This window comes from Equus przewalskii, chromosome 8 (assembly GCF_037783145.1).
Source record: "Equus przewalskii isolate Varuska chromosome 8, EquPr2, whole genome shotgun sequence".
In the NCBI taxonomy this organism is placed as follows: domain Eukaryota; kingdom Metazoa; phylum Chordata; class Mammalia; order Perissodactyla; family Equidae; genus Equus; species Equus przewalskii.
Window position 1 is genome coordinate 7,583,054 of NC_091838.1, and position 15,364 is coordinate 7,598,417.

The window sequence follows — 15,364 nt, forward strand, 5'->3', positions numbered from 1 at the left end:
CTCTGCTGCTTGTAGAATAGCGTCCCCTCTTGCTCTGACTCTGACACCTGACACCCTCCTGCTCGCCCTCGCCCGTGCTGGGAAGCCTTGTCTAGGACACTCTCCTTACCCTGCTTGGATTCCAGATTCCACCCTGGGCCACCGCGTCTTCACCATCCCCCACCAAGTGCAGATGCCTGCTTCTCTCTGGCTCCTCTTCAAGAAGGAAGGGGAGGAAGAAGAAGTTGAAGAGCATGGCTGGCTTTTTTTTTTTTTTTTCATGAGGAAGATTGGCCCTCAGCTAACATCCATTACCAGTCTTCCGCTTTTTTTTTGCTTAAGGAAGATTAGCCTGAGCTAACATCTGTGCCAGTCTTCCTCCACTTTGTATGTGGGATGCTGCCACAGCATGGCTGGTGAGTGTAGTAGGTCTGCACCTGGGATCCGAACCCACGACCTCAGGCGGCTGAAGTGGAGCATGTGGTACTTGAACCACTCCGCCACAGGGCTGGCCCCCATACCTGGCTTTTTAAAGCAAAATTCCACTTCAGTGTTTTTTATTATTGCTATACAATGGAAATGTAGAGCAAGCTGACTTTTAAAAATTTCCACTGGAAGATTTTATTATACCTACCGTATTATACCCTTATATTGAATTATATGCATATAAATATCTCTTTTCACACTTAGGGCTCTCTGAAAAATGTGGAATCCTTCGCGTCTATGCTGAGACACTCTCCTCTGACACAGATGGGACCTGCCAAGGATAAACTGGTCATTGGACGGATCTTTCATATCGTGGAGAATGATCTGTATATAGATTTTGGCGGCAAGTTCCACTGTGTGTGTAGAAGACCGGAAGTAGACGGAGAGTAAGTAGCAGCCCTTCCAAACACTTTGAGGGTGTTTAGAGAAGTTGGGATACCTCGAGAGTGTTAGTGCACCTAGGCGATTTTTGAAAAGATACTTATTTCTTTTGATAACAGTACTAGAAGAAGAAGCTGAAGTGCTTAAAAAATACTTTGTTAGGGGCCGGCCCCATGGCCAAGTGGTTGAGTTCGTGCGCTCCGCTTCGGCGGCCCAGGGTTTCGATGGTTCGGATCCTGGGCGTGGACATGGCACCGCTCGTCAGGCCATGCTGAGGCGGTGTCCCACATGCCACAACTAGAAGGACCCGCAACTAGAAATATACAACTATGTACTGGGGGGCTTTGGGGAGAAAAGGGAAAAATAAAATCTTTAAAAAAAAAATACTTGTTAGTCGAGTTAGGCCAGGTTCATGTCTTCTCAAAGCACTAAGAGCAGTTTTGGGGAGGATGTGAGTGTTCATCCTGCTGTTCAGCCGCTCCGCACCAGGAGGGGAAAACCAGCTTTGTAGGAGGAGGTGCTGCTCAGGCCCTTTTCCAGCAGCCCTTATCGCCGCCTTGTCCCACAGTCGCTTTCCCTTCTCAGAGAAGCTCCTCTTTCCACTTCTTCACGCTCCTTCCTCTCACTCCACCTAATTCCGATGCTTTATTATTTTCTTTCCGTATTATGTTACATCTATTCTCAGGATTATTATTTTTCTTATTATATGATTTCGTATAAACAGAATTCATTCTGTTTATAGACTGTGTAGATAAAGATATTTGTGAATATAAATCTGCATTGGGGAAACCATGAAGGGGGGAGATTTACGAGTAGAATCTCAAGAGTGAGAGGAGATGTTGAACTAAGATTCTGAGATTGAAGACAACAGCAAACATGATGGAAATGATTTTTTTGCCATCAATCCATTTTTAAAGTGCACATTTTTTTAGATTTTAATATTTCTGGTATCAGGATGCATCTTACAGTTGATGGTATATCAATTTAATTGGCAGTACTTTTTCTTCTTAATAGTACAGAAAATGATGGTGAATCTAATAATCACTGGCGTCTTAGGTAGGATGGGTGACATGGTTAAGAAGTTTGTGATGTTTAAGAATGAGCCGTGTTGTAGAAATGAAGAGTCTGTTGCAGACCTAAGCGATTAGTTACGAGAGTGGGTTGCCTCCCTCCTGACGGCTCTGGACCTCCAAAGGTCCAGTCAATAGCTGGGCTCACCCAGTTAGGAGCCGTGAGCTCATCTCCCTGAGGCTGACTAGGGCCTGACAGATGTAACAGAAACACACATTTCCTCAGAGCAGTGATGTGTGGGTAAGTGTTTAACAGCCAGCTCTCCGCTAAAAAAAAAACCCTGATTTGGGGCTGGCCCCATGGCTGAGTGGTTAAGTTCTCACGCTTCGCTTTGGCGGCCCAGGGTTTCGCCAGTTCAGATCCTGGGCACAGACATGGCACCGCTCATCAGGCCACGCTGAGGTGGCATCCCACATGCCACAACTAGAAGGACCCATAGCTAAAAATATACAACTATGTACCTGGGGGCTTTGGGGAGAAGAAGAAGAAAAAAAAAATGCCCTGATTTGCCTTTTTCTGTGGCATAAAATATTCCCACCATGGCCAAGTTGAGGTTTCCAATGTGACATTACTGAATGTGGAGTAGGGACCACGTGTGCAGTCAGCTCTCCCTAGCTGGTGCCGTCTGGCTCCAGTCCACCACCGCCTCAGATCCTCAGAAGCTGTATTCTGTCTTAGTGTGGCGGGTGGTATAAATCAGGGCATACCTGGAAGAGAAAGTGGACTTTTTACGCTGCCTGCCGTGAGAGACACTGGCTCAGGCGTGACTGCCTTACTCTATCAAGTAACATACAAGATTAGTCAAAAATGGTAAGGTGTAAAGAAATATCTAAGTAGGATGTCTGTCAATTCAGATTTTAAGACTGTAATCTGTATCTACTGTGTACTAAATTGTTGAAAGGATTAAATTAGATAGTGTCTGTAAAGATTTAGAACAGCAACTGGTATAGTAACCGTATGCTACTACTGTGATTGTTGTTCTTGAAATCCTGGTGACGGGGTCTTCATGAACTAATGATGGCGTCCCTCAAGAATTCCTGTTGAGGAGGGTGATGCGGGTGTGAAGATACGTGGCACTAAAGTTATGCTTCAAGAGAGGCATCCTGAGCTCTTGGGTGCTTCAGCAGGAGCTGTAACAGATCGTTTGTCATTAATAGGACATGTGTCGGTACTGGTGCTTACCAGAGGGCAAGCGGGGAGGGAGGAGGGCGAAAGGGTGACAGGACCCATGTGGACGGTGACGGGTAATTAGTCTTTGGGTGGTGAACCTGACGTAGTCTGCACAGAAACTGAAATATGATGAGGTACACCTGAAATTTGTATAATGTTATAAACCAGTGTTACCGCAATAAAAAGAAATCTCAAAAACAACATGTTGGATTTCAAAAGAAGAAAATGTATTGGTAATTTAAAAATGAAGTACTGTTTTATTTTACACGAATAGCTTCCCTGGTCTCCTCCTTGTGGTTAGTAGGCTGTTGCTCACGCTGGCAGGTGCTTCCCCCTTGCAGTGGCTACCCTTGTTCTTATGACCTGACACGCAGCCGGAGCACCAGGTATGAACTCTATAAAAACGCGTGTTTCACATACATCTGCTGAGATAGGAACATTTCACCTGCACAGTCAAGTTTATTATAAATTGCAAATGCCAGTGACATACCTATTTCTTTATATTTGTGTATGGAATTTTGTTTATGATGTTTCTTTCATGGGTTTTTGTTGTTATGGAAGGTAATTTTAATGTTTTGGAAAGATTCTATAAATAAGAGATTTTTTTCTTTTTTTAAATGAAGTTGCTATTGAATTAGTTTTAGCAAGAAAACTATAAAGATTGGGGGCGGGGTGCCGGAAATCATACAAACGTGGAAGGAATTGCTTTCCAAATGTCTTTCTGTTCTTGTTCTGCTGTGCAGCGCCTGACCCTGGCAATCCCAGACGTTGCGGTGTGGGTCATGTTTCCGTACGGAGATGGTGCAGAGCTCTGGCTTCTCCTCGGCGAGAAGGCCTGGCCTTTTATCAGAGTATTTGCATTAACTGCTTTAGGTTATTGTCTTTGCAGTGTATGTGTATACTTTTCTTATGAGTCCCCGCTTTGACCTACCTTCCCTTGAAGCAACCTGTGAGTCAGAGGGCATCTACCTGATTGCGGAATGTAGAGCAGTTTCCCATCATGTCAGCCTGCCTGCCCTTTTCTTTAGACATTTCTTCTTTAATTATTGTCATTAATATAGCCCACAATTTCACAAAATTTGTCCTAGCATGGATTAAGATAGTTTCCTTTCCTTATTCCCATCTGATAATCATAATAGCTGGTTTTTTGAAAACTTACATTGATGTCTTGAATATATTGTCTCATTTATTCCTCACAGGAAGCAAAGTTGATGACATTATTCCCATTTTCCAAATGAAGACAGTCAGTCTCCGAGCGTAAATGATGTGCTGCAGGGACACGATGGGTAATTGACAAAGCAGGGATTCAGACCTGGGCTGTGTGTACCCAGTGCCCGTGGATGTTCTTTTCCCTCTACTGTGCTCTCTAAACCCCATCACATACAGTTACTAAAGTGTCATAAAAACTCCTGAGAGAGTCTCGCATATGAGCCAGTTTCACGCCAGGCCCCCTGAAGGCAGTGTGGTGGTGAGGCTCCGTGGAGGTCTGTTACAGAGTGGTGGGCAGCCTGGGAGATGGTGTCCGAGGTGAGGTGTGTGTGATAGTGTTCCCACCAATAAGCTGTGACCAGCGGCTCCAGGCTTTGTTTCAGATTCGATGTGTGTGTATCATAATTATGGTGGGACCTGTAGTCACAGAAGTGGTTAGTAACTTGGGGTTACATGCTTGGTGTTATTTGGGAATGGTATATTTCAAAAAAAGTTTATTCTGTAAATGGTAGAAAGTTGACTCTTTATACATGTAATACTTAATTTTTAATTATTTCTTTTTTAAAGTTCTGTCATCTACTTTCTTTGAACCTTTTAGATCTAAAGTAGTTTAACTTGGTTTTTTTATTTTTGTTTTTGATGATCCAGGGTCATAATTATAACCATTAATTTCTGTATGGTGTCATAATTCAAATATAGAGAATTCTTGCTCCTTAAGCACATACCCCCTAGTTTTGTAGTTTTGGTGTTTCACCTTTGGGTGTCATCTTTCTTTTCTTGCCGTTCTGCCTGTGTCTGCTTTTTTTTAGCTTTCTTAGACCTCTTAATTTTCTTCTCCTAATATGCTGATGCCTGGGAAATTGCTCACCAAATTTGTTGTGCTTAAAATAAGAAGAACTAGTGTTGCAGTAAAAGCCTGGCAGCCTCTCCTCTAAGTGAAGTGCATGTGCTTTAGTACACGGACTTCAGCATGTACTTTGACAGCTCCTAACTCCTCTGCTTGGCTCTCACTGGGTTCTGTGAAGACCCGATGTCACCAGATAGCTGATTCCTGATAAGTGAAGTGTGCCTGGGTTGGGGTTTTGCCTGTGTGATGCCCTCGATGGGGGCTGTCACACATCAGAGCAGTGTTTGTTGAGCCAGTCAAGGTGTTGAGTGTTTTGGACAGGAGTAGCCATCGTGGTTGAGACTTTAACACCTTCAGTAGGAACAGTAGCAAAAATAAGATGAGATTACTGGATCTCAGATACTGTTTGACATGGTGCCGGTTCTTACAGTGAACTTGTAAGTAAATGAGTAAATTCCTTAAGAACATTCTTAAGTTGAAAGAATTGCCTTGTGTCATTGATTAGATTGGTTGGCCTGGAAGATACTTGTAATACATTTATCAGTTTCAAGAGTTAAGCTGCTTCACTGGCATCTTCCAGAAGGGAGCTTAGACCCTTGTCTGGTGCCCTGATTTTTGTGCCGCTGCCAGCGGACACCTCTGCGTCACCTGGCTCTGGTGGCCAGAAGGGCTTGTGCTCTAAATCCCACAGGACTGTAACCAACAGAGAAAGAGATCTTAAACAGCTCCCACCCCAGGGCGCAGCAGGCAGTTATGGACCCAGGAGCTCGATCTTTCTGTGAAAGAGGCCTGGTAGCTATCTTCATAGCTGCAGCCTGAGGGGCAGGCTTGTAATTTAACACACATCCAAGGGCTGACTGTAAACCCTTCCTGAGACCTTAGGGGGCCAGCACTATCTTCAAACTCTCATGCTCCAGAGTGCCAGCAGCTCTCAGAGGGGAGCTCTTATATGTGTCTGGTGCCCTGATTTTCATGGCTGCCATGCAGGGGATACCCCTGGGTCACCTGGCTCTGGTGGCCAGGGGCTTATACTTGTGGTCCCACAGGACTATATATATCTGCGTACTTTAAAAACTGCTGCCTGAGGATCTGGCTTCCACTCAGTCTGAACCTAGGTGCTGACTGAGATCCTCCCCTTTGGGGCACTGACTGGTCTTGGCACACCCTCCGCTACTGGGAGCTGTTAAGAATTAAACAGGCTGCTTGGACAATCACAGAGGTTTGAGAGACAGCCAAGAGCTGGGGCAGGGTTGAATGATAAGATTCATCTCCTACACAAGGCCAGCCCTTCAAGACTGGGCTATTTCATCTAATACCTAGAAACCAACACAGAGGGTCAAGCAAAATGAACAGAGGAGTATGTTCCAAACAGAACAAGATAAAACATCAGGAAAAAACCTTAGTGAATGGGAAATAAGTAATTTACCTGACAAAGAGTTCAAAGTAATAGGCATAAAGATGCTCACTGAACTAAGGAGAAGAATGGATGAACACAGTGAGAACTTCAACAAAGAGATAGAAAATATAAGGAAGTACCAAACAGAAGTCATAGAGCTGGGGAATACAATAATCGAACTGAAAAATACACCAGAGAGGTTCAACAGCAGACCAAATGAAGTGGAAGAAAGGATCAGAGAACTTGAAGACAGGGCAGAGGAACTCACCCAGTAAGATCAGCATAAAGAAACAAGAATGAAATAAGGTGAAGACAGCTTAAGGGACTTATGGGCCAACATCAAGCAGACTAACATTCACATTATAGGAGTCCAAGGAGAAGAGAGAGAGAGAGAGGGGCAGAAAACTTGATTTGAAGAAATAATGGCTGAAAACTTCCCTAGCCTGGGGAAGGAAACAGACATACAGATCCAGGAAGCCTAGGGAGAAACAAATAAGATGAACCCAAAGAGACCCACACCAAGATACATTATAATTAAATTGTCAAAAGTTAAAGACAAGGAGAGAATCTTAAAAGCAGCAAGAGAAAAACAACTTGTTTTGTACAAAGCCCTCGCCTCCCCCCCACCCCCAGCCCCCATAAGACTATCAGCAGATTTTTCAGCTGAAACTTGCAGGCCAGAAGGAGTGGCACAATATATTCGAAGTGCTAAAAGAAAACAAGTTCCAACCGGGAATACTCTGCCCCACAAAGTTATTCAGAATTGAAGGAGAGAGAAAGAATTTTCTAGACAAGCAAAAGTTAAAGGAGTTAATCACCACTCAACTAGCCTTACAGGATATGTTAAAGGGACTTCTTTAGGCTGAAAAGAAGCAGCACTAAATGGGTACAAGAAAACGTGAAAGTATAAATCTCACGGCTAAAGATAATTATATAGTAAAGGTAGTGGGTCAATCACTTATGATGCTAGTATGAAGGTTAAAAGACAAAAAGTAGTAAAAATAACTATAATTACAGTAATTAGTTAAGGGATATACAACATAAGAAGATGTAAAATGTGACATGAAAAACATAAAATGTGGGGAGTGGGGAGTAAAAATGTAGAGCTTTAGAATGCGTTCAAACTTAAGTTGTTATCAACTTCAATTAGACTTATAAGTTATCTGTACACCTCATGGCAACCACAAAGAATTAAGCTGTTAATTATATTAACTTTTTAGAAAATAAACTGGGCCATGGTACGACTTTTCACTCAGTGAACTTTTAATAAGTAGCTGTTATGTACTGCCTCCATGTTTAATGCTAGCCATGTACAGATTAAAGACCATCTCTGGTTTCAGGGCATTGATGGTTCAGTCAGAGAGCTAGAGAAGTAAACCAGTATATCCACCACAGATAAGTTCTATTTACTGTATTCTGCAGAAATGGAAAAGGGGGGACTGACGATTCGGTCTGCTTGTGTCAGAGAAGGTTTTCCAGAGGAATTAACAATTGAATTGAGTTGTAAAAGATGGTTAGCAGATTTAAAAAATGCATAAAATGAGAGGGAGCTGCACATGCAAAAGTTTTAAGTGAGAGAGAGCCTGGCTCTTCTGGGAATTCCGGCAACTTAATTGGCATAAGTGTAAGAGGAGTGATGGGAGAGTGGGAGATGGGCTGCAGCCAGATCTTCAAGGGATTTATATGCCATTCTGAAAAATTGGGGCTTTATTCTGAAAGTGGTAAAGAGCCGTTAAGATATTGTAACAGGTAACGTGGACCAGATTCGTGTTTCACTGAGACCATTCTGGCAGTGGATCTATTAGAAGAATGAAACTGGAGTTAGGGAGGCTAATGGGGAAGCTTCTGGAAAGAAAGGATGAGAATGTGAATTGAATCCGAGGTCAGGAAAGGAGACTTTTATTAGTAATTTAGGAGATGGGAGAAACGGGGCTAGGTGTGTTGTGAGGTAGAGGGAAAAGTTTCAAATGATGTTTGATTTCAGACATGAATGCCTAGGTGGATAGTTAAGTTGCTTTGTTTTGGGGAGTGGAGAGGGGAATGTATTGTTTTGATATATATTGCTTGCTTCAAAAATAAAAATTAATATGCCCAGATTTAGATTAGTTTGATTCTCTCATTCCCACTTGTGGTCATAGTACTTTTGATTAGTATCAGTTAAGGAACGTTTCTCATTTTACTGAAATAAAAATCCCGACAGTTAAACCATGCTTATTGTTTGGTTAAAGAGCCAAATTCTACAAATCTTTTCATTTCATTAAGTTACATTTTAATTTTGATTTTTCAAGAATTGTATACATTCCCATAAAATCCTGAAGTCTAGTTTTACAAGTCCATTTATTTATTAATGTGTTCATGTAGATTGGATCTTTTAAAGCATTATTTCTACACTAGCATCTCTAACACAACACACATGATTGACAGATCTGAAAAATCAAAGAGTTTCAAAACAAGCATGATTGGCAGTTCTAAGGTAACTAGCATGTGCATTGAATATTATTTGTACTTTTGTTTGACACTGAGGTAGAATAAACAAGCTAATTTCCCAGTCTTTGTTTCTATTTCAAGTTGTGTGATATATAGGGTCAAATAAAGAGTGGGTTGGATACTAAATGTTTCAAAAACTAAAGTTTTCGAGATGTATTGATGGGAGGGAAGAGAAAATAAGAATTTGAATTAAGTGGTTCTTTTGATTCCAGAGGACATGGTGCTCAATTATAAAGTATGCACGTGAAGGGCACGGCCCAGTGCTTAGTGGTTAAGTTCACACCCTCTGCTTGGGCTGCCTGGGGTTTGCCGGTTTGGATCCCAGCACACACCTACACACTGCTCATCAAGCCATGCTGTGGTCGTGTCCCACATACAAAATAGAGAAAGATTGGCGTAGATGTTAGCTGAGGGCCAGTCTTCCTTACCCAAAAAAAAAAAACCCATATGCATGTTTTTAAATAGATTGGTGATTGAAAATCATTCTACAGTCATACACCACTTAATGGCAGGGGTACATTCTGAGAAATGCATCCTTAGGTGGTTTTGTTGTTGTACGAACATCATAGCATATACTCACACAAAACTAGATGGTATAGCCTGCTACACACCTAGGCTGTATGGTACTAATCTTATGGGACCACCATAGTACCTGCAGGCCTTTGTTGACCAAAATGGCATGATGTGGTGCATGGCTATATTACATTTTCTTTTACAGATCTTTGGTTATTTTTTAGGATAAAAGAACATCTGTTATGGGGCCGACCCTGTGGTGCAGTGGTTAAGTCTGCACATTCCGCTTTGGTGTCCCAGGGTTCACCAGTTCGGATCCCGGGTGTGGACATATGCACTGCTTGTCAAGCCATGCTGTGGCAGGCATCCCACATATGGAGTAGAGGAAGATGGGCACGGATGTTAGCTCAGGGCCAGTCTTCCTCAGCAAAAAGAGGAGGATTGGTGGCAGATGTTAGCTCAGGGCTAATCTTCCTTAAAGAAAAAGAATATTTGTTATATTTAACTTTTTAATAAGAAACCTTAAGAATATGTATAAATTATAAAATACGTGTTCTGAGTTAATGAAGCACGTGTAATTCAGGCTGAATAGCATGAGAGGTCTTTTCCCCCTCGGATATGTAGCGGTGTTCTGTTGGTTTGATTTGTTCCATTGGATTGATTTGTTCTATTGAATTCTGCTTTGATTGATGTGCAAAATTGATTTTCTTCCTGTGTCATAGTCACGTACGTACAGCTGCATCAGTCCAGAGATGGTGTAAATTTACACACCTAGTGAGTGTGCCTTCTATGCCCTTCCAGGACTGCAGAGGTTAAAAGTGAGTCTGGAAACTGCTGTGGTGTCTGCTCGTTAAGGAATGCGAGCAATTAAGTGTTCCCACAAAAGCTTTGAAGTTAATATCTTAACAGGACAGAGAGGGGAAAGTCAAGACTGCGTGCCTGCAGTCAGTTCAGGCTGCAGTTCTGTTGACTTGAGTGGATTTTAGAAAAATTACTATCTTAACAGAAAGTGTGAATTCTATTTTGGTTTGTAGAATTTTGTATTAACGTAGATTGCCACTTGATAACATCTAGAGACTTCCAGAGACCCAGAATTTCAGCATGTATTTTGTAATTTATATTGAAGAAGAACAATTATAGCTAACATTTGTTGAGCGCTCTCTGTGCCTCACTTTGCTAAGAGATTTGCATGTATTATTTTCTTCAGTCTTTTTGTTACACTAAGGTAGATGCTGTTAGAATCCTCATTTAAAAACACTGAAGAAAGGCTTACGGAGATTTTAAGAAACTTCCCCAACGACGGCAGCTGCTAAGTGAGCAGACCCGAGACAATGCAGCTCTAAGTCTGTGTTGTTAACCACTGCTTCATACTAGTCAAATACAGTTGCAGGGGGTGTGTGTATATGTGTGATTTATTAATTTTCTCAGCAAATACTCATTGAGTATGTTAGTTACAGTGTGCTGAATGCAGTTTAGAAGAACCGCATGACATCTTTAGGAGGAAAGATACACAGAGCATAGTAACACAGAGGAATATATGAATAAATGCCTAAATGAATGATGTGGTCAGGCGTAGAAGTATTCAGAGGAGAAGCTGGGAAAGTGGAAGTTGAAATGGTTTCATAAACACACAAAGGGCTTCCTCAAAGAGACGGAACTATAGCTAGATTCTGAAGGATAGGGGGGATGTTGGGAGATGGATGATGAGAAGACAACAGTGGGAGAACGGGCATGAGCAATGGCACAGAATTGAGGATGAGCTCGGCAGGATTGTAGTAGTTATGTACATCTGTGTAACATGTTACTCCAAAGCTTGGTGGCTTAGAACAATGAGCACTTGTTATCTCATACAATTGCCGTGGGTCAGGGATCCGGCAGTGTCTTATTTGGACGGTTCTGGCTCAGTGTCTCATGAGGTTCAGTTAAGATGCTAGCCAGGGCTCCAGTCATCTGAAGGCTTGGCTGGGACTGGAGGATTTGCTTCCAAGGTGGCCCCTTGCATGCCTGGCAAGTTAGTGCTGGCTGCTGGCAGGAGGCCTCAGTTCCTCGTCACGTGGACCTCTCCACTGGGCTGCTTGAGTGTCTTTACAGCATGGCAGTTGGCTTTCCCTGGAGAGAATAATTGGAGAGCTTGAGGAGGTTGTGATGTCTTTTATGGCCTAGTCACACACTGTGACTTCTGCCATATTCTGTTCATCAGAAGTAAGTTGCTCAGCCCAGCCCACAATCCAGGGGAGAGGAATTGGTGTCTGCCTTCTAGCGGGAGCTGTGAACAAAATAGCTGTCTGTATTTTAAAACCCCCGCAGTGGTTGAGATTGCTTGGCTTGGCTGCAGTTTTAGGGGGTCATGGGATATTTGCTCTGCTAGATAGGAAAGGATCCTTAATAGAAGGCTGGAAAATGGTGGCGGTGGAGAGTCAGAGGAGTGGTATTTGGGGATCGGTATTTTTGGACGATGACTTTAGTGGTGACGTGTGGGATGGAGTGGACACAGCAAGGCCACTTCTTAGACTGTCATAGTAATTCAGGCGGGAGCTGACTAGGGGCAGGACTAGAGCGAGAGGAGATGGAAGAGGAAAGCTAGAGAGACTGTTCAAAGAGATGACTGACAGGATTTGGTGACCCGTGCTTGAGGTTTCCACCAGGTGACTAGAAAAGCAGAGATCACAGCAGTAAGGGAGGTGGGTGGGGAGATGTTCACAGGGCAGGCTCTGTGTTAGACATGTCGTGGTTATTCTATAGATGTGTGGCCATACGGTGTTGGATTTATGAGAAGTTAGGCTGTAGCACAGCAGCAGACCTGCAGTTAGTAACTTCACATGGGCTCTTAATTATCTGCTGCGTTTATCAGCAGAGAACACAACAAAACAGCAAAAAGCAAAGGCGACAGCATCAGTGCAGGTTTGTGTTTGCGTCTCGTTAAGGGAGAGTGACTCACTTGGAGAAATCTTGCAGAGTTAGATTCAGGCATCCTATTAGAGCAGAACAGCTGTATTTCCAGAAGTGAAATGCGAATATGATAGCAAATGGGATCCCTTTGGAGAAGTAGTGTCATCTGGCCGGGTGTATTCCATCTAGGTTCATAATATCCAGCTTCAGCCAGAGCTCTCAGAAGTCTTTCGTTCATTTCTGGTAGATTTCTTGTCTCTTAACCTTTTCACTCTAGGCCTCTTTTTCCTCCCTTCCACATCTTAGCAGATAACCTAACTCCTTTATTGAAACCAACTTCATACATTAGTTTGACCCACATAAAATTGCTGTTTTTTTAAAGTAAAAAATAGTTGAATATCTGAAATTTCATATGATTCAACCTAATACTCCCTGGATTTCCTATTCTCTACCTTAAATTTTCTCTATATCATTTTTTCTAGAGAATTTGGTAAAATCTGAGACATTTTACCTTGTTTCCCCTTCAAACTGTTGTTCTCTTCCTCCGTCCCAAGAATTGCCCTTGTTTTCTGAATTTCCCCTCCTCTCTCAGCTCAGCCCGCCGGCTCTGCCCTCGCCATTGGGCTAATTCCTCAGCCACCTTCTGGTCACCCGCCCAGCAGTTTTGCTCAAGCGCTGTGATATTTTACTGGCTGTGCCCTTCTCTGAGTTGTCATATACCGCGTTCATTTTCTTGGTTCTCCTTCTACTTGCATGTTCTTTTTCTACTTTCCTCTAGAAGTTCTTTCCCTCAGCGTCTGAACACTAGGCTAACTGCACAAGAGATCTGTTCAAAAGGGAGTATTTTAGAGCTCCCCTGTTTTAAAAACCACAGCATATAATAATTGAAAAACACTTTATGTGCCTGTAAATGACACTTATAAATGTCTCCATTTATATGTACTCATTTTTCTCATATTTGGTAAATTAGGAATCATTCAGATTCAACCTAGTCCTATATTTGAAAATATAGTGCTTTGTAGCGTGTTTTAATTTTTAAGAAAAGATTTTTCCATAAAGATACTACAGTTAGTTTTCGTTTAAAGTTTTAATTCAGAACCTTAATTTTGGACCTAAAATAGAATACTTTGTGTTCCTTTTTAAAATGCAAATTAGCTATTAAGTAGATATAATTAGATCCTTAATTAGTACTGATTGAGCATATTATAATGTTCATGTGGGGTTTATGCTATTGCCTTTATCATGTTTGAATTTATTAAGCAAATGAGCCTTTCCTTGATATATTTTCCTTGAAAGCATTTTCTTTTATATGTAGCACTTTTTTGAAAATGGGGTTATCAGCTATTCGTTATGATATACAATAAGAGGGCTATACCTCTTTCAGAGTATAATATATAGTTTGAACTTATTTGGCTTCTAAAATATATTGCTGTGAATGTACATATTTTGAGACTCAGCATCTTTACTTGAGTTAACCTTACCTCAAAACCTCTGTTTTATTCACCATCCGTTTTGTTTTGGCCTTGACGTTACATTAATTTTTTATTTACTAGAAAGATATAGGCCAAACTATTTTTGAAAGTTAACAGCTAAACATAAACTCTTTAAATCTCAAGATCTATTCCAAAAACTAAATATCTTTTCCTAATTGCAATTGCAAATATTTTAGCCTTCCAGTTGTCTGAATGTAATTTATTAAGAAACTTTAATTCTGAATTTAGCTTTAGCTAAATTTAGGTGCAGGGGGGAGTTACAGGAGGGTTTTTCAAATACCATGCCTTCAGCATGAATTTTTTAAGTTCTGTGTTTCATTTATTTCATTGAAGGAAACATCTGAAATTTGAAAGAAAACGTTCCAAAAGTAAAGCTTAGCATATGCTAGTTGGTGATACAAATTCTATTTATGTTAGTGATAATGATGATGATGATGATGTTGATATAATAGCAGCAGCCACTTCCTAATTTTTAGGACTGTTAGGAAATTCTCCCTCCCTCCAAAGAAATCTTAAGTCACTTTAAGGAAATAAACATATGCTATATCTTTTGGCAAAAATAATTTTAAAATGTCTGGCATGGTGCCTTGCAGATTATAAGTTCACCATAAATATTCATTGCTTACTTTTTGATAGACAGGAGTCAGAAAAGCATTTAGCTAACAGTAGGGTATTGCAATTACTGCTTGAGATATACGGTTCTTAGTTTTCCTTTGGTGTTATAACGGAACAATATTACCTTCAATGAAGAGTATTCAGTATTCCTGTTTCAGTAAAGAAATGAAAGGAATCTCGATTTTAAGAAGAAAAATAAAATGAATGTTGAATTAAATGAGAATTTTTTTCCAGAATTTAAAGTTAGGATATACCTGTTCTTTTCTTCATAGTGTCGAACATTATCATAATCATTATAGCCCACAATTATTAGCTGTTAGCCCTTACTATGTTTATTCACTTTTCTAAGCAGCATGATGGTTTAAGCTCATTGGTCCAGAAATAAGAATTCCTGAATTTGAATCCTGGATCTACTACTTATTAATTGTGTGATCTTGGGCAAGTTGCTTAACTTCTTGGGACCTCGATTTTCTTGTGTTTAAAATGAATGAGTGAAATGATAATACTTACCCCTAATGGTTGGTGTGAGAATTAAATGAGGTCATCGTCGTTGTTGTCATCGTCATCATCATCATCATCATCATCATCATCATGAACAGCTGACATTATTGAACCTTTTCAGACAGACACTATGCTTTACATATGTATCTTACTATTATTATACCTATTTTACAGATGAGGAAAGGCGAAAGTCAGCCTCAAAATTTAAGTGACTTTCCAAATCACTTAGACTTGTGTCAGTTGCAAATGGCAGGAAACTTGAGGACTTGCGGCTTAAACGTATAGAGACTTAGGTTTCTTGTGTAAGAATTCTGGATGTTGGTGGCT

General features: G+C 41.2%; 1 protein-coding gene across 1 annotated transcript in view; it reads left to right on the plus strand.

Annotated features, from left to right (window-relative positions):
• The window catches only part of MRPS28 (mitochondrial ribosomal protein S28), a 101,006-nt gene that overhangs the window by 21,172 nt on the left and 64,470 nt on the right, over positions 1–15,364 (plus strand). The window contains exon 2 of the mRNA XM_008519922.2: positions 670–851. Coding sequence (XP_008518144.2) covers positions 670–851 — 182 coding nt within the window. The remainder of the gene's footprint in view (positions 1–669; positions 852–15,364) is intronic.